The sequence below is a fragment of the Centropristis striata genome, chromosome 11 (genome assembly GCF_030273125.1).
Source record: "Centropristis striata isolate RG_2023a ecotype Rhode Island chromosome 11, C.striata_1.0, whole genome shotgun sequence".
NCBI lineage: Eukaryota > Metazoa > Chordata > Actinopteri > Perciformes > Serranidae > Centropristis > Centropristis striata.
This window is the reverse complement of record NC_081527.1, coordinates 12,724,599-12,745,337: the sequence shown is the minus strand read 5'-3', so window position 1 is coordinate 12,745,337 and position 20,739 is coordinate 12,724,599. Positions and strand designations below refer to the sequence as shown.

Genomic DNA, 20,739 nt, shown 5'->3' with positions numbered 1-20,739 from the left:
GAAAGAAGTACATTAAAAATGTAAAAAGATGAGTGGCTGTATTCTTCGCTTTTATTTCCAAACTGTCATGAAAACAGCTCAAAGTTTGAGACACAGCTGGCATGACTACCAACAACCATCCTTGAAATAGAGCAATAAGGCTTGAAAAAATAACACAAACAGCATCATGGACTATGTTAAACAATGCAGACTCTGTAAGTAGACATTCTGTATTTAAATAAATTCACTTCTCGTACAGTGCAGCCACACTCCCAAGGTGTATGGCATATTGTCCACAGCTAAAGGTAACGTGCTGAAAAATGACAGAAGGCAGAAAATGAACATTACATTTCCTTGAATGCGTCTTAAGTTAAATCAGTATCTTAGTCAGTGGTTTGTTAAAAGATGCACAGGACGATTATTCAGACGGGATCAGTTATTAACTTATCTGTAATACTAGTGATGACTTTTATTTCTTGTGTTTTTCTTAACAGCTGTAGCATTATTGATTCTCATTATGTGGAAAATACTTATTTATCTTAAATGTAATTATGTGTCACATCTACTTACAGGTTACTGTCACATATCTTAGATTTAAAGGTTTCTAACAAGCTTAAATGGAGATGTGATAATGCTGATTTGATCTTTGTGTCAATATTCAGATCTAATGTTTAAGTTTGTGTGTCCATGCCTTACCCAAATATAAAACACAATTAGCATACTTTTTTTTTGCTGACCTTGAAAAAAAGCACCTACTAGAACCAGTCTGTCCTTTACATGTTACAGCTTCTACATTATACATGGGTAACTATAAGACCATACACACATTTATCTGTGCAGTTCAACTTTAACTGTTAATGCAGTAACAATTATATCATATGCAGGCTGTTAAATAGGCAAATCTCGTAAAAGTCATTTTGTCTTGTGCTCTTTTTTTTATTTGCATTCACCTCATTTTTTATTGTAAAGATGTTTAAATATCACCTGTCAGTTGAAAAAACAAAAACAAAACAAGGCCTCTTATCATTCAAATTGACACTGCATGGCCATTTGGTGTACAAAAAGTCATACTTATGAAAAACTACAAGCACCAATTCTCAATATTAAATGTCTAGCGGTGTTAAGCACTTACCTTAAAGTTGGTTTATTGCATTGAGTGTTACCCTTGAAAGCAACATGAAGCGTTACATTAGACTGGACAAGCAAAAACCATGTAGCCTATATGCTGCTGCTGCTGCTTAGACCAACACCTGCGTACAGCACAGCCACTGCTGCAGCACAGACACGGAGACACCTCCTGCAGCCGAGGTGCGTCTTGTGCTTGAAGGACAGCGACCAGCTCCTTCTTGTTCCGTTCCGCTGCATTTGCCACAACATATTTAACCCCGTCCTCTGTTCCGTCTCTCCTTCTTTGGGATAAATTCCCCCCCTCTTATTTGTCGATGAGTTTAACCAGGCTCTGGCGCAGATCATTAAGATCAAAGATCTTGATGTCCAGAATTTCGATGGCCCTCTGGATTTCTGAGTCCATGCGATCACGATCCTCCAGAGAGTTGCCGAGGTTCTGCTCTGTGTTCTGGATGCGCCGCTCCAACTCTGAATTACGCATCTCCATCTCCTACAGAGAGGGGAAGACCGTTATTAATCTAACTAGTGATTATTTCACTATTACTCAACATTATTTATTAAAACAGACCCTGTAGTAAAACATTACTAAAAGCCTATTTATTCTCCTTGGCATTCAGTCCCAGCTAGGCAAAAATCTTTACTTTTTACTCTTTTATTTCCTTTTAACTTTAACTGTTCTTAAATTTAGTTTTTTTATAATTTTTTTTTTATTATTTTCATTGTTTCTTTCATTTATTATTATATTTGTGTATGATTTTATTGTATTTTAATAACTGTACAGCTCTTTGGTCAACTGAGGTTGGTTTTTAAATGTGCTCTATAAAAAAACTTTGACTTGACTTGACTATCGTGATAGTAATCCTACTCCTACCCGTAATCTGTGCATGGCCTCGTCCCGGTCGTGTTCCATCTCATGGTAGTCTACTTTCTTGTTTTGCAAAATGTGGATTTCCTGGAAAAGATTTAAAAGGTACAATTTAATCTTTCCTCAACAGCCATAACGAACATTGCAGCTCCCACCTCTGACCACAGCAAATGTTAATATACTGTACCAGTCAAAAGTTTGGACACACATTCTCATTCAATGGTTTTTCTTTATTTTTTATTTTTTTTTTACATTTTAGATTTTTATCAGACACATCAACGCTATGATGGAACATATATGGAATTATGTAGTATGCAGAAGTGTTAAACAAACAAGAATATGTTTTATATGTTGGATTCTTCAAAGTAGCCACCTTTTCCTTTGATGGTCTCAAACACATTAAGAAAGCAAGAAATTCCACAAATTAACTCTTTCCAAGGCACACCTGTTGATTGGAAACCATTCCAGGTGACTAGTTCATGAATCTGACTGAGAGAATAACAGAAGTGAGCAAAGCTGTCGTCAAAGCAAAAGGGGGATACTTTTTACTACATAATTCCATATGTGATGTTTCATAGTTCTGATGTCTTCAGTAATGACCTACAATTTGGAAAATAATCGAAATAAAGAAAAAACCATTGAATGAGAGGATCTGTCCAATTTCTTTGACTGGTAGTGTAAAAACCAACCTCATCTTTGGCCTTCAGCAGGGCCTCCAGCTCCTCCAGGGACTGGGTCAGCTCATCCTTCAGCATGTCACTAGGGCCGTGGCCTCCATGGGCCTCTAATTCAGCCACCTTACAACACACATTCACACAAACAACTTAAATATTAGGATTAAAATGTGGGGACACCCCTCCTTCGCTCCCTCCACTGGCTACCGGTGGCTGCGCGGATACGTTTCAAGACTCTAGCTCTGGCGTACTCTGCTGCTAACGGTTCAGGTCCTACTTACATCCAGGACCTTGCCAAACTCTACACCCCTGCCCGTCCTCTACGCTCTGCATCAGCCAAACAGCTGGCGACTCCCACCCTGCATGGGTCAACTCGCCTCAAAACCACTTCCAGACTTTTCTCTGTCTTGGCTCCCAAATGGTGGAACGAGCTCCCTACCGACATCAGGACCTCAGACAGCCTGTACATCTTCCACCGCAAGCTGAAGACCTATCTCTTCCAACAATACCTCGGTTAAGTCATGGTCACCTAACAGATATATTAAAAAAAAAAAAAAAAAAAGCTCTTATTCTTTTCTCTTCTTTTCTTCTTTGACATATAGCACTCCTTTAGCGATGACAGTTAGCTCTTAAAGTTATGTACTTACTTGATTCCTGTGGTCTATGTCTAGTACCATCAGGTTGAATGCACTTATTGTAAGTCGCTTTGGACAAAAGCGTCAGCTAAATTACATGTAATGTAATGTAATGTAATGTAATGGGAGACCCAGCATTTGCTCATATTTTCCTACTTAATGCTTTTATTGTTGAGCATTACTATAGCAATGCAGCAATATTATAAGTTAAAATGCTGTATTTCTGTACATTTCAAAGCCTCTTTCAGACAGTATGAGTGATCTTAGTGTAGACACACAACATAAAAAAAAGACAAAAGATGACCATTCAACACAGGCTTTGGTTTCTTGGTGAATACACTTCTCAGCCTCACACACCTTCAGTTCGATCTGACTTTATCAAGTCAAAACATGTCACAACTTGAACTCGTCAACAGGTGGATGGGCAAGTTATGTCACTATTATCAGGTAAACAGGCGTTAAATCCTCACTGCTTTGTCATCTGGGGCTCGTGAATAAAAAATAAATGAAAAAAATACAGAACAACCTCTAAAAATGCCCCCACATCTTTACAAAGACAGGCTGGATTATTTTAAAACCATGTGTGGTTGAGACTAGGGGAAGAAAAAAAAAGAGATAGAGAACCAAGTGGATGCCAGCTCCCTCTGGTGATTTTTCATTTTTTCCTAACTGGGGCATTGAAAGTAGGATATTGCTGTCCTACAAACCCGTCTCCCTCTCACACCACCCCAGAGACGTGAACCATTTTCAGCCACCTGGTCCCCTTCCTCAGTAGAAGGAGCGAGCTCGGTCCAAAGGAGACGGAGACAGGGTTCTCACTTGTATGAAATCATTTGTTAATGTGGACCAAAACGGCATAAAAACAGTTTTTACTGAAATACCGTACGAGAGGTGTAAAATTAAAGAGCAGTGATCGATACTGTGAAGCCGGGCTATAATGGATAGGGATCAAGGTATTAAAGTATCGAATCAGAGAGGTTTGTAATTGTCAGCCTGAGGTGAGGTCGTTCCCAGAGGAATCAGCTACCAGCAAGTGTGAAAATACTTTTTATTGATGAGTGAGGATAGGGAGGGCAGAGGCATCTGCATTCACTGGAACCTGAGAGGTAATTCAAGTGTAAAACTCTCCTGAGACTCTGGCGGTTTATGTCCAACTCCCTTGTGGTGGAATGTGACAATGATGGGTGCATGGTGAACCGGTTCAACCGACACAGAGCACCTTGATTAAAACGTTAGAAGGAAAACGCCTGCAGCACAAGTTATGTCAAACAATGATGAAGTGTGCTACCAGCCTTACTTTAAATTTTTTTGCTGATTAAGTGCTTCCAAACCAAGGAAATTAAGTGAGGAGCCAATCTAAACCAGCATGACCTCACTCAGCAGAGAAAGATGTGTCACTCTGTTATTACTGAAGGCAACAGAGTCCCAGCAGCCTTACCTTGCTCTTGTTTGAGCAGAGCTTTGCTTCAGTATTAATCTGAGTGTGTGCTGCTGCTACAGAGCTTCACAGCTCCAGCATTGATAATTAGGTGTGACCTTAGCCTGCAGCTTCTGCCCGGCAGGTTACTACAAAACGAACAAGGACTTGGCTGCACATGAAAACACAAGACAGAACAACTACTCCTTTCATTTGGGCTGCTCCATTATGGCAGAAATCATAAGCACAATTATTTTGGTCAATACTGAGATCACGATTGCTTAACGTTTTGGAAACATAATGCATACTTCTAATATATTTATGAAAAGTCCAACATTTAAATCTGTTTCTCTGATGCTGCTACTGTGCTCCCTGTTGATGATGTTGATATCCGAGGCTTCAACTTGTTGATGTTTTAAGTTTTTAGTTTTAGTATACTGTATGTATATTATTTTCATGTGGAAGTAATTGTGTTGTGATTGCTTGTGCTGCACTGTTTTTAGTAGTTGCACATATGAATCTCTTTGTACTGCTGGTATAATGACATTCAAGATTCTATTCTATTCTGATGTGGAAAAAAGCAGCAGAGCATGTTAAAAAATTACTGTCATGACTTTTGAGACTCTCATCTATTGTAACTCTGTATGTCCAGTTTGTAATCCTGATCATCGCGTATTTGTTTAGATCAAAATAAATACAGCCAATTATGAGATAAAATTAGTGCATGTCCAAAAAAGTACTGAAATCTACTCAACATATAAAAATAATACATAAAAGCAAATAAGACCAAAACATGATCAAATATGATATGTTATGTTATCTTATGTAAAAAAAAAAAAAGCACACTGGTGTGAAAGAAAGAGGTGCATGCGGTTTATAACACAAGACAAAATAAGAGAATTATTATGACACAATTATTTTATCTTGATTATCTTGTTTTCATAATTGCTGCAAATCAAAATCATATTTGTGAAAAAATTAATCGCTTCTTTTCAGTGTTTGACTCGTGTGCATTAAGGCTATTTATCTTTGACCAGTGGTGTTTCATCTTTTAACAGATCTGTGTCTGCACTCACCTCTGCTACCAGGAACACTGTAAAGACTGTCTCTATAATACACAGAGATATGTAGCTGTCTGATGTCAACTTTCCAAAAAAGCTTTTCATGTAACAGTTAATCCATCCATTCATATAAACCGCTTATCCTGTTCAGCATGAACAGGATAAGGGTAGGATACTGCCTGGACAGGTCACCAGTCAACCACAAGGCCAAAACACATTTAGGGACAATTTTGGCCGGACACAGATTTGGACCATGGGAATACTCACAGTCACCTAATCAATTTAATATCAACCAAACATCTCAGTTACTAAAGTAGCCTCAAACATATTTATAGGACAGGTTATACTGTATAAGAAAGCAATGGTAAAATGGACTACCCCAACAAATATAAATGTATGAAAATCCTTCTTTCTTAACCTTTTCTTTGTCCACCAAAGAAATTATCCTTTTATTATCATGTTCAATACTGGATTTTAAAAGATATGTGCACCTTTTAGGTTCCTGGGTTTCTAAAAATGACACTCTAGATTAAACGTCCATGTAGTTTTTTTCAGAGTAAAGCTAATTTAATATGTGACAAGATATATTTAATTACTTTTAAATATAGAAGTAGGAGAGTATGAGGAGGATGTGAAGGCAGCGGCACTCTTCATCTCCACAGTCCTGTACCCGAAAATATAGGAATGTTATATATTTTACTTCTGAACCTCTTAATACAACTGGTGTCAGGTCTCCTTGCTTTTGAATTAAAATTTTCAAGCGGCTAAAAGGAGTTTTAATACTACTACTACTACTACTAATAATAATAATAATATAATAGTAAAGTAGTGTCCAGTTATGGAGTGTTTGCCAGTTTGAACAGGTGAGTTTTGAGTTGTGACTTGAAGGTTGTGATGGTGTCAAACTGTCTTGTGTGTGGGGGGATGGAGTTGCAGAGCCTGGGTGCTGAGCAGCTGAAGGATCGGGCACCCATGGTACTGAGGCGTTTTTAACTGTTTGCTTTAATAACTGTTTGCTTTAATAGCACACACAAACAAAGCATTATCAAGGTGCACTCTGTACCCGAGTGTCAGCCTGAACACAGTCGGGGCTCACCTGATCTCTGAGTCTGTCTGTCTCCTCCTGATACGCTGCCAGCTGTTTCTTCCACTGCTCCACATTAGCATTAGCCTCGTGTAAAGCTGCCACCAGCTTGGTGTTGCTGTCCTGCAGAGTGAAGAGCTCGGCTTCCAAGTTGATCTCACAGATCGACCTGGAAAACACAAAACTGTAACTGTAATGTGGCTTATATGGCACAGAATTATTATACATTTTTTAAAGCTAAAACTGAGTGTTGTATAAAACACTCTACAGTAACTGGCTGCGTAGTAACAACCAGATTTTACTGCTGCCAACAGTTTGGTGCATGATGAAAAACTGTCGCCCGGTTAACACAAACAGTGCCACTAGAACAGTGTTAAAAAGGCTACAACAATGACTGCAGCCTGCAGCAGCACACCTACTGCCCAGAGCGAAGGTCATTTCAAAGGTCTTACAACAAAGCAAAGATACACTCATTAAAATGCCCAGAGTGTAAACAACAAGACCAAACTGTTCCCCCTGTATCCTCTAATCGTGGAGGGCTGACTATCTAAAATGTATCTCCATCAAAAGACTGAATGTGACACTGAAAGGCTATTTTTTAAGGAAAATAGGGATTAGTTAGTTATTAGAGTGCTGACATGTCATCCCTAATAAGTTTGATTATCAAAGCAGACAACACTGACTCCAGATGAAAATGCTGAATGTATGAAGTCATAATTTGTATGGCTTTTAGCCAAGTCTTATTTCCGACTGCATTTACAACGTATTCAGTCCCAATATTTGGTACATTCATTGTGTACACTCGGGGGAAATTAAGATATTGCACTAATTATGATGCAAACACTCCCATGAAGTTTTGAAGCTGAGTGCAATTTGCCTTGAGCCTCAGTTGACCATATATTTGTCCTTTTATTATTTTTTATTTGTCCTTAAAAATTTGCGTCATTTACCACCAGCTCTCTGAAGATGGTAATAACTTCACTTTAACTGTGTGTGTTATTATTAGCGCTGGTGTTTGTGATTTGGACTATTTTGCAATGAGGTTGATTTGCATAGAAAGGGGCAGATTCTGTACCAAATGTATGCATACTACCTCATTCAAAAATGTGCAAATAGAACTGGAGCACTGAGATACAGTTTCCTTGGCAGGTGCTTAGAGAATTACATGGTTTGTTTTTGCCCTATTTGCACGTTTAGCAGCCACAAAAGACTTGCACTCCTTTTGTAAATTCATGCCTCAGTTTAAAGGGGCATCTACAGGCTATTTGATTCTATGAATTACAATAAAAAAAAATGTCAACAATTTTAAGGGATTTTGGTGCAATCTGCAGAGATCAGTCACATTCTCGCTTCAACCTTGATCCTTGGCGTTTGTTCTGTCATTTTACATCCATGAGACTTGAGGTTATCCCATGGCAACAGTTTACCATGGTAACCATTAAGGAGCAGCTTTCTGTTGTAGTAATTGGACTGCAGGATATAAAAGCATTGTGGGTGGCTCTAACCCACTGAGTGCAGAGATGTTTACAAGCTGTATTTGATGTTATGTATGCGTCAGCTCCTCAACAATGGCCTCTCCACTTTCTAGACAGCTCGACAAGTCGGATGACGTCAAACTGTAATTAACCCTCGAAATGAAAACCATGTTCATACTGAGTAAACCCTGCTGAAGGGGGATGTTAAAGGTAATGGGTTACCTGCTCTAGTGCAATCAATGGTATTGATTAGATTAAATCTGTAGCAACCTCATGACATTTAGCTGATGTTAGAATAACAAAATCCTATATTTTTCAAACTGAATGCCAACAACATCACAAGCACGATTAATATGTTCAGAGGTAATTAACTAAATGTACCAAATTAATCTAAATTGCAATAATGTTTGAAAGAATCATTGCGGATAAACGGTTAATGGTAATGAATGAATGAATGAATTATTATTCTGACTTACTCTATAAAAAAAACACATTATTTTCTTCATACCTGGAATAAAATACTTTAATACCATTACACTGGAGACATGGCAGAATGGCCTGTACTAATGTAAATGTAATGTCTATCTTTAAAGGCTTACAAGGGTTGACATTTTGAGAAATACATATTTTCACTTTTGCTAAGCACTAGAACAGAAGATGACAGAAGAGGGCCAGGTAAGGAGGGAAAAAAAGAATAATGCACTTAGGGAAAAAAGCCGAAATGTCGAGAAAAAAGTAAAAAAACCTGATTTTCCTCAATACGTCTAATATATGTCTAAAATATTCACAAAAATGACCTAAAAGCAGATTCTCCCAAAACAATAGTGTTAGTGGCCGTCTACCAACAATAGCTCATTTATGTGGGGTTTTTTATGTGGAATTTAGTACAACTACACCCTTAAATATTGTGGCTATTGCTCATTTTATGGCATTTATGAAAATCAGGTTGTAACTTGCAGTCTACCTAACAGTTCGGACAGACGTGCCGTGTCTCTAAAACAATGTTAGATTGTTGAAGATGACTTATTGACACAGGAATAACCAATCTGTGAATATCTTTACCGAACACAAAAACTTGACTTTATTCTCGTAATTTCGACTTGATTCTCAATCAGTATCCTTCATTTAACCAGGTAAAAACTCATTGAGATTTAAAATATTTTTTCAAGACGGCAGCACAAAAGCAAAAGGGTCACGCAAAACACACAAGACACAAATAAAATACAGTCACACACGACAAGAAAAACAAGAGTTTGATCTTGTGATTACACAATGCAATCAGAAGATCCAACTGAGCTTATTTCTCTGTCGTTTAAAATTGACTTGAATTCCCCTAGAGTTACAAGAGAAAAATGAGAAAAAAAATCATGCTCTCATTATTTCTTTCTCCCACCCCATTCTCTTCAGCAGACTGAACCACTATTTTGTTTGTCCCTTTATCATAAAGCTGAAGCTAGGAGTTTTTAGCTTTTTGGTCTCTTTGTAGTCTTTTTGTTTCTCTGTGATCATTTTGAGTCTCTTCTTGGTTGGTGCATGTCATTTTGAGTGATATTTTGTAGGTAAAGACCAATTGGGCCCCTGATACATTGGGTCAACCAGCCATGTTAACACGTACACAAAACAAGCACTTTTGTGTTTGTGGCCTCTTTAGTTTTCACTGTGATGCAGCGTGTGTGTGTGTGCATAACTCAGTTACCCTTCAGAGAGCATCTTTTTAATGCGCTCCTTCTCAGAAGACAGGGTGATGTCGGCACTCTGGCTGCGGAACAGCTTGTCCTCGGGTCCGTTCACGCACATCACTGGTGGAGACTGGAGATCATCCGAGAGGTCCTGAGAAACACATCAGTAAATGGACTCTACTGATAACACACACAGAACACACAGAAAACCAACAGAGAGACGGCTTCTTTAATGAAAACTACTGTCAGATTTCATGCACATCAAAGCCCAAAAATGTGTTCAAATTAAAAAACACACACAAATGACGGGCATGATGGACTCATGGTGGTGTGAGCTGTATTAACAAGGTACTAAGAGCTAAAAGCCGATAACAGCAGGTAGAAACAACGACAACAGACTCACCTGTGAGAACTACAGAGGAAATCAATCAGGTGGGAAAAAACAGACAAAGAAACACGTCATCACAAAGCTCACCATACATTATCTTTCCAAAAATATCACAGCCAAAAGCAGTAATGCAGCTCAACGCTACTTAGCAAGAATCAAGCACATTAATTGATGCATTTGTCTGGAGCTCCTCCAACAGTTTCATTAAATCGATAAAAACGTGGAGCAAGAGACATCACTTGGAATCTGTTCAGCCATAGAATTGAAAGGAAATGGGCATGTTCCTCATGACCAAGCAGATGTAACTGATGGGTAATTATCCCCTATTGATCAGAAAAGCCCTGAGCTGACTACATTTTCATCATTACACTGTTTGAGTCAGAGGCATCTCGGTCGCACTGGAAGCAGTGCACCGCTGAGTGGCACGGGATAATTTTACCATCGCCCTAGTTTTCCTCACTTTCCTCCGAGAGAAGTGACCCAGCTCATCTTTCTTTTACCTTTTTTCTCTTTCCCGATCCCTCACTTGATTTAATAACAGCTGTCTAATAGGTGAACTACTGCAAAGTGTCAGAGGTGCATTTATCTAACCTTGACTCAGTGTCTCCTCGATCCTAAAAATGTCAAAAATGCATCACTGGGTGTTTCTGTGGATCATGACAGTGTTTTCACATCTACACTTTCTGCCTGATACCTGCAGAGCCCTGCTCTACTTTCATGCTCACGTGTCTTTTCTCACCTGAGGAGCAGCGATGCTCAGCGCCGTGTTGGCCAGTTCTTTATCCTGCGACTTTTCTCGCGCCAGACGAGCTGCATCTTTCACCTCCTTGAACTTGTCTGAGAACTTTTCAAAAGAGGACAAACTGCTTCAGGTAATGAAGCATCAATAATGCAGCACTCATTATCCTACAATGATTGAGAAGTTTTGATAAATACAGAAAACTTGTTAAAGTATTTCTCAGTGTTAGTTTGACCTCTACTGACTTTGTTTACCTGATGTAGCTGTTGCTCTGTAGCAAAACCCAGACCATACACAGTGTTTGCCCTGCTGTCCGCCCACTGACCAAACTTCTGGGACGTCTTTGTAAATGTCATGCTGGGTGTAACGGTGCAGTTGATGATTGCCTGCAAATGCAGAGATGACAAATGTGATCGTTCCTTCGGATGCATCTACAGCAGTGATAAACACACAGTGCTCAGGGAGTTTAGCAGCAGATCCAAGACTTAATAGTAAAAATGGTAACTGCAATTGTAGAGATTTTTTCTAGTGTTTGCAGCCACTCAAAGTGCTAGGCCATCATGCAAAGTTCCACCTGCTAATCAGGAGCAATAAATACTCACACATACAGTACACCTGAACACAAGAAGAACTGACAGAGCATGTGGAGGCCAGGGATCGAACCACTGACTTCCCGAAACAAATCACTTGAAACCATTATTTATAGAAGGTAGCTAGCTAGAAATAATTGAGGCAGGGTTTCCGCAAAATTCATTTAAATTATGCCCACCGCTACTTCAGAATAGGGGTCTGCTTTAACTTTACTTTTTACAATTCTGTAGCGGTGACCACAGCGCTTTCTGGCCGTGGGAACAAGCGAATGGCAATGTCATAAACACCGTAACAGCGCAAGCTCCCTGTTAGCAATACTCCAGTTTCTGAGTGAGGACTGACTGCCTGTTAGAGCCGTTAGCGCTGATGGCTGGCTAACGTTACTGGAAGAAAACAAAGCACACTGCCAGCCGTTAGCATCCACTTGTTTTCAGGGTGCATGATTTACTAAGCGTTACGGTAAGAACGTGTTAGACCCAACTTCAAAATAAAAACAAACACAAGTAGCTTTCAAAATAAGAGCACATGGAAGAGTTAACAGCGTCCACCACATAATTTACAAGAAGACTGTCAAAATATGATGCCTTCAATGAAACATAGATCATTATTTTCCTTTACAAACATTAATTAAAATATGCAGTGATTAAGATGGAATAGATGGTAATAGTGGCATTAGAATGTGCGAAAGGCCACTAAATTTAGGCTTTAAGGGCAAAAAAAATCCTAGAGGAAACACTGACTGAGGTATTATTTCCTTAATTAAACTAACATTTCATTACTCCAGGTGTTGCCTGTACTCTGCTTTTCATTGCACACCATAATCATCTGTACATACTGTCACACTTTTCTACTCCACTAGAAAAAAGGTGCAAAAAGCACATAAATAGAACTGACTTTACTCAATATTCTACTGAAAGATAGGAAAATAAGTGTAAGCATTTACTCCAAGAGGTACTCTACTGATTTAGTATCACACTTTGACTTTGTTCTGTATGATGGCATTGTAAAGCAGAGAACACATTCTAAAAATAGTTCAAGTTAAACTGACATTGATTTTTTTTAGGTGGCTAAAATACTTTTTGCTGTTGTCCCCTTCCACAGCAGTACATTGCCTAATCAACACTTCCTGTTTGCTGGAAAATTTAAGAATGCATGGAAACATCTGAGCTATTGTGACATTGAAGCTCTGCCATGGCACAATCTCTTATTGTTCAAAGTAAATTCAGAGCAGAGGCAAATTTAAATCCCATTTCCAGTAGACACAGCACATCCACAGGGTTCATCACCTCAGTCTCAAAGAAGTGGTCGGAGCTACCTCTCTCCCCTGAGCACATGAGGAAAAATTATGAGAGCAGACCTATTTATAAACCTTTTTACGTCATCTCCAGCTTTACAATAATGGACCTGATTTAAAAACCCAGAATTGCAGGGCAATGGCAGCTTAAGAGGGAGATTTTTCGTCCTTCTTTCCCGTCCAACAAATGATTACATGAACTCCACGGTCTCCATTTCTGCAGCGACATGTTTGACATAACCTGCTGGATGATGGCGACAGCAGCGAAGATTATTGTGCAGCCAGATACCAGTCCTGGCGGGATCGGGCTGCTGAGCGACCAACTGCCACCCCGCACAGCCTTCTGGGAGTCAGAAATGTGGGTCAGACCAGAGGTGCTAAGAAGAGATCAGATCGTACCCCCCCTCCTCCTCCCCAGCGATTGATGTGGCCTCTTCCTCATAATCTAAATCCACAGGCTTGCAAGGAAGATACTCTGGCTGCTGATTTGTTGACACCCACTGAGTTTTTGTTCACTATATATTTCATAACCTTACAGACTTTATGGAAGGACGACGGCTGGTGAAATTTAATGTGAGCCGGTTTTGTTCGGCCTTTGTTACAAATACTGAATAGCCTCTTTTGTTGCCAAGGCCACCATCTTCACTGCACCAAACAGAATAACACTACTTTGTGAAAAATCCCCCAGAAACTGGGTGTGTTAGTAATGAAAGATACATGGTTCACATTTCATATATTATTATATTTATTTTCACATATCAATCTAATGGGGGAGCTATACTATATGCAGTCATAGAAAAATTATTAGATCACCCTTGTTTTCTTCAATTAATTGTTAATTTTAAAGCCTGGTACAACTAAAGATACATTTGTTAGGACAAATATAATGATAACAACAAAAATAGCTGATAAGAGTTTGATTTAAGAGCTGGTATCCAACCATTTTTCATGGTTTTCTTGATAATGATATTGGTTATTATAAAGAAAACAATGGAAAATGGCTAGATACCAGCTCTTAAAATTTAACTCTTATGAGCTATTTTTTTTGTTATCATATATTGGTCGAAACAAATGTACCTTTAGTTGTACCAGGCATTAAAATGAACAAGAAATTGAAGAAAAAGGGTGGTCTAGTAATTTTAAACTTTAAAAAACATCACCACTCCTACACGTTAGGTCCGATATCACAAAACCTAGAACAGACATTCACTGTACAAGGTCTCAGTCTCTTTACCCTCTACAATTTGGCTTCAAGAACCACTAAAGTGCTACGTTCGATTTGTACCAGGTTTTCTGTGGATCATTACTTGACCAGTCTTATCAAAAGTATATAAAAAAAAGTGTTGATATCTCAACTCCACAAACATTTTGCCAATCATCACGAAACTTGCAGGATATGCCTATGTATGTACCGGAAACATACCCTAAAAGCTTCATTCAAATTGACGGCTAAGAGGGTGCTGCAAATGTAAATAATTGGCTTGGCAAAGCAAAAATCAAACTATAAATCATAAGATATTGTTCGTCCAGTAACTACATATAAAACTTGAGAATATGTTTCATAACAATGTTGAACCATGTGCGTAGAATTAGTCTGAAATCATGTAATAGGGGGATTTACAACTTTGTCTCCATTATTACCATTTCCATCTGCCTCACCTTGGTGCCGCCCACGCTGATGATGCGGTAGACGTTACGGTTGGCATCGTAGAAGAAGGACACGGTGACGGCATGTTTGCTGGCGGGGATCCAGTTCCTCTTGGTGGTCGGGTCGATCTGGAAAACATGAGCCCGGGCGCTGAATATCGGCTGCTCCCTGGAGGGAGAAATACAGGGATGAGGATGAGGAAATTGTTTCTGTATAAGGAAATGTTAAATGGTAAAACCCTGTTAAACCCTTTCACACACTTCAGGTTTAATAACATTTGGTTAGAAGTAGCTGAATATAATGTAGTTAACTCTGAGAGAAGAGACAGAAGTTCTGGACATTTTATATCTTAATAACAAGACAGAAAGCTTTTTTGCATTGACTAGAATGTGTTTCTGAGCATTAAAACAATTGTTCTCCATTAAAACCCATTATAACACAAATCTGTAAAGTGTGTCTCTGTATTGTTTACAAAGGAAATCCATCATTATTTTCATAATGGTATGTCTCCATCTGTCTCTCTGCCATCCAGGGACAGACGCTGGAATCATCCTTTGGCTTTCTCCCACACATTTCCCTGCGTCATTCACCATACAGGGCTGTGACTTAGCTGGCAGACGATGTTGACTAAAACGCTCTGAACCCTTTCCCGAGCCGTTCACCCTCCACCCTCTGCTCTGCTCCTGCCAGTATTTGCAGAGATGTATCCTGGATACGAGGTAAATATATCAAAGCAACAAAGTCCCCAGTGTTGGGAGGTGGTTTGGCCACAGTCATGTGGTATGAACAGCAAGACGACTGAAGGTCTTTCTCTCTTTGGAACTCCCTTGTTCCTCTTCAGCTAGTGTCCAGTCAGTACATTTACAGCCCTGTGTATTCCCACTCTTTGACTTAAAATAAAGCAGAGTACATATGGCAAAATATAGAACTAAACATTATGTTTCAGTCTAAATATGAAACCACACGAAGTCCCTGTAGGCTGTCACACTGTTCGTGTTTTTCTGCTTGGTACAAATTCCTTTTTATTCCTATGAGCATATGTTCAAAATGACAATGCTCAAGTATTAGCATGCTAATCTAATCTAATCTAATCTAATCCAATATAGAAATTAATTTCTATATATATTCCACCAATTCTAATTTTGCTACATTTTTTTCCTTTTTTGAACAACACATGCTGTAGGTTTCAATCCAGACCAAAACCAAAACTGAATTTCATGATCTAACCTAATTTCAGAATCCATTATTCCTTTTGAACAACCTAGTCAAAGTTTTGATCAGATTACTTCTGAACAGCTGGGCCCTTATGGCACTAGAGGAACACTCAGGGGATAACCAGTCACTAGGATACATCCTCTGAGGACCATGAACGGCTGTGCCACACTTCATGCCACATCTAATAACTTATGAGTTATTTCAGCCTGGATCAAAGTGCTGGACTGACCAGTCAACCAACATTGCCCTTGCCAGGGACAAAAGTCACAGATGAATGTCAACTTCATGGCTGAATAAAGACTGGACCGACTATCTCACTGTCCAGACATACAGGACTGATGTGTTTATTCTCTTTTCTCTGAAATGTCTTAAAAATACAGCAGACAGATTATTAACCAAATGCTGATGTATCTTTAGTACAGACAATACCAACTCTGACGACACTCTCAAGAATAAAAGTAAAATGCAGCAGTTTATCACGCCTTATCTTTACATCTCACCAAAAATTGCCTAAAAGAGAGTTAAATATGAGATGGTAAAAACCAGGACACTTCAGCTTCTTCTTCTTCTTCTCTGCAGTATTGTAAATTTCAGTGGCTGCTCCCAATATCACTGTATTATTTTTGACAGTCATTGTACATTTATATCTGACCCCATTAGTGACACACAAATCTGATAATGGTCTCTCATGATAAGAAGAAACATTGGTACATGCACCTAGCTCTACAGACTCACTGTGAAGGATATGAATGGTGGCATTTGGACGGCTGACCTACACCAGTCTGATAATATCACGCGCTATAATTCTCCTTCTCATCTCACAGTAATCCCCCCCGCTGGTACACTGATCTGAGATCTGACTGGGACCGGACACTGCGATGAGTGCTGTTTGAAGCTCGGGATGAGATTTGTCCTCTGGCTTTCTATTTACATACATTTGTAATAAAACTCTCATATCAGAAGAAACAAGTTAAACAACTTAAAGCCACCTCAGCTATTTTAAAGTAGCACTTTGGGGGTCTTGTGTGAGCACAGATTGATTTGACGTTTATTCCTCAGTACGCTTAAAACTTTAAATGTCCAGGATCCTACAGTTCCCATAATGCAATTCAACAGCATCTTTGATTTGATCTTGCCTGTCTGTTAAATGCCCTCATCTTTCAAACTCCATGACCCCAGTTTACAATGTTTTTTTGTAAAAACTAACTCAAATTAACCCTGATGACATCATCCAGGTTATTTTCTCAGACTCTCTCAATTGAAGACATTTTACACTTATTTTTACAGGCCACAGTGATAGTTTAAAATATACAATACTTTACTTAAATGATAATGTTTTTTTAGAATTATTTTTTTTAAATATAACATTTTTTTGTAATTAGAAAAAAAAATACTGTAAATGTATATATATTTGTATGTATTTTTTCTCCTTTCCATTGTTGGCGATCTCCTTCGGATGATTATTACTATTTCTGAATAATTCCACAAGGCACATAACTAAGGCTGCAACTAAGAAATAATTAAATATTCAGTTATTCTGCTGAATATTTAACAGATTCATTGTTTGGGCTGAAAAAACAGCTTTTCTTTTGGGAAAAACTATGCAAAACCTAAACATAATCAGTTTATTATCACCAGTCATAAGTCTTAGCTATATATTCATAGCTACATTTGTCACTTTCACCATCTATTATACGTTTATGGAGGCCCGTATTACAACCAATTGTGACACTGAACAATTAATAAGATGCACAATAGGTTTCTACGCTGAGAGGTCCCAAACAGCAGTGAAGACTGGCTCTGCATTTAATTGTCAAGTTCTCTCTTGACTGCCAAGCTTGACCTTGCCTCAGGTTTGGTGTCTGTTCTCTGATACACCAGAGCTACATGTTCAGCTTCAGTGGCGGTTCTAGACCAGTATTACTGTGGGGGCCAAGGAGGGGCCAGTGTTTAATCAGAGGGGCACATTAAAATCATCAAAAATGATATTTAGGCGTTCAAAACCTTTATTTTTTCTAAAAGTCTCATATTTGGAAGAACTACATTTATTGAAGCAATGAGACTAACCAACATTAACAGTTATTTTTGTACGACAATGACATTTCTCATTTTTGTGCACAATTACTCTTTTTGATTTTGAAAGTGCAGTACAGTGAGAATGATCTTTATATTTAGCTCTTATTGCACAATTTAACTATTATACAATGTACACATTATGGGTTCCTTTTGTGTACAGTGAGATATTGTTTGAACAAAAAATAGGTAAGAATTGCTCCGTCGTTCATCGTTATAAATTGATCATTTTATTATTATTATTATTATTATTATATATTAATTTGACACAGGGGCCACAGCAGGGGCCAAGGACTTCTTCACAGGGGCAGTGGCCCCTGTAGGCCCCTGTGTAGAACTGCCACTGTTCAGCTTTCCTGCCACTCCTGGATGACAGAGAATCAAACCTGCAACCTCCTATTATGGAGTTGGATGTTACACAGTCATGTTTGAACAGAGAATTGTTGCCTGCAAGTGTGTGTAGAGTAAGTGTAATGACACTTGCTTCTTCCTGCATGTGGAAATTGTTGTTGCAGCCCTCTGGTGGAGTAAAGAAATGCTCATGTTTCTCTACATGTATGAACTGGACAAGGATGTTCCGTTTCTCGACCTTCATCCTCAGCACATGGATGTGGCCTACAAGGCTTAATGGGGCTCTCAAAGCAAAACAAAGCCTGACAGTGATTGCATGGGGGGGTAGGGGCTGCACCTCATCATGAACATCTCCACTAATTCCTACCACAATCTACAGCAGCCACAATCTGCTTTACTGGGTTTCCCCTGTCACCCTCTGATCTGATCCATCTAAAGCTTCCCCAGATGTTTGACGGATCTCAAAATGAATGCAAGGTTGCTACTTCACAGCCAACTTTAAGTAATGCACCTAGAAGCATCAGTGCAAGAATATCTGATAGTGTTGCAGCAGTTAACAGCTGTCCTACTGATACTCACATGTCTTCGTTGTTGCACACATATTTAACAAATCAAACAACTGTTTACATTAATGGCAAAATAATTAGCAGTTTCATACACTAATGCCCGTTATGATCCCCTGTGTGATCGCCCCTTGGTCCTTTCTTAGTTACAATTGCAATAAAAGCATCCGAAGCAGAGACATTAATAAGAATTATGGATCAAATAATATGAAAGCTCCTAGGCCAAACAGAAGAAAACATTACAGAAGATAATTTAACAGATTCATTAAGTCTCAAATTACCCTGCTGAATCTGTGTTGGGGGAAAAGAAACCACAACATTGCGCCACATGCACAACACAGAAAAATAATACGATTTGATGGAAGTTTCCTAAATATGGGTTTCAGTATCACAATAATTTAAAAATATTAACATTATTTCACTTTCTTTAAGTTAAGGCTGACTTTTCCTTGTTGTAAAATCAAGATCAGTGTTATTTTTTTAATTTTAAGGTTCATGTGGAGTTGTTCCTGAGGTCACTAGTGCAAGAAATAAAATGTCATATTGGTAAATGTCATATCACAAGTTAAATGTTCACACTCAGGGTCAAAATGTCTTACCTTTCTCTGTGGTGAGGAAACATCTTACAAGGTGACTGAGACTTCTTTTCTACATACAGAGGAGAGAGAGTTAGAGCATCCATTATCGTACTTGTTCTCAATCCAAATTAGAGCAGAGAAAACTCTGAATTTTGCTCTAAATGTAGCCACGCTTACCCCATTTCGGTGTAAATCCTCGGTGAGTCTGTGTTGTATCTAACAATAATTCCGCGCTGCTGTCGCTGTCCCAGTCTCCTTTCTTTCAGCTACCAGATGCTTTATTCTCCAGAGGGGGGAGGTTTCACTGCAAGGCGCTGCACACAGCCTGCAGCACCCCGCAAAGTGTCCGTACCGTCCTGTCCTGGCCACCGGCGCCCACCGAGAGTCACAACCCGGCGGAGGCAGAGCTTCTGACCTCGACCGCGGTCGGGTGTGCGTCCATCTTCCACCAAAGCAAGCAGCTTTCCCTTTTTAAAAAAATATATGTATCTTTCTGACCTCGTCCCAGTGCTCTCCGCTATCTAGTTTTCAGCTCTTCATTCAGGCGGCTGCAGGCATTCAACAGTCCGACAGTAGAGTACCACCTGCTGGCTCTACAGGCTCCGAGCACCCGCTACAGCTGCATGAGGCAGTGAAGCAGCGAAACTGTGTCAACCCGCCTGCAGCCAATGAGCCTGCATGTGTGCATACTGCAAACTGGATCTTATAGGTCTGCTCGGAGCTGCTGCCAGGTTTAAGGCTTAATGAAACGCAGTCCCGAAGGACAAGTCATGACCTAAAAAGACTTCTTTAGAGTCATACTACAGCCCATTTAGAAAATCAGCTGTTAAATTTGTGCTCTTTTGTCTTTTTTTTTTTTTTCAACTAGTTCTGATGTAAGAGAACCTTGCATGCTAATAATAAGTAGGGGTGTAAATCACAGGTTTAATTACAATATATTAATTATTTGGGCAATATTCGCTGGTATGACAAAGGCGACTAAAATTTGCATTGACAGTTTTATCATTGAGTTGTTCCAGATATGTAAATTTAAAAAATAATTTAAGTGAATAAATAGAAAGTGTACCTTTAAGTTGCTGTGCATGCACTTCAGAGCATAACAATTGACTGCACAAAGCTCTCAACGTTGCACCCAGAGGCTATGCTAATGATGCTAACGCTTTTGAAAGAGTTAACAGTATAAAACCTGAGCTGGAACCGACTGGTGGCTCTTAAGCTTCTGCAACAACTAGGACTGGGCGATATATCGATATAAAAAAAAAAGATCCATATATTTTAAATGTGATATGAAATTATACCATA

At 39.0% G+C, this 20,739-nt stretch overlaps 1 protein-coding gene across 1 annotated transcript; it reads right to left on the bottom strand.

The window, feature by feature from the left end:
- Window positions 1–37: 37 nt before the first annotated feature.
- Window positions 38–20,689, bottom strand: LOC131980183 (homer protein homolog 3-like). Its single transcript, XM_059344389.1, has 10 exons — window positions 19,615–20,689; window positions 19,459–19,507; window positions 14,669–14,825; window positions 11,379–11,510; window positions 11,125–11,229; window positions 10,015–10,148; window positions 6,856–7,012; window positions 2,662–2,769; window positions 1,979–2,059; window positions 38–1,597 (listed from the first exon to the last, which is right to left on the bottom strand). Exons 2-10 carry the CDS (start codon window positions 19,479–19,481, stop codon window positions 1,412–1,414), a joined length of 1,083 nt encoding a protein of 360 aa, XP_059200372.1. The 5' UTR covers window positions 19,482–19,507; window positions 19,615–20,689; the 3' UTR covers window positions 38–1,411.
- Between the last annotated feature and the right edge of the window lie 50 nt (window positions 20,690–20,739).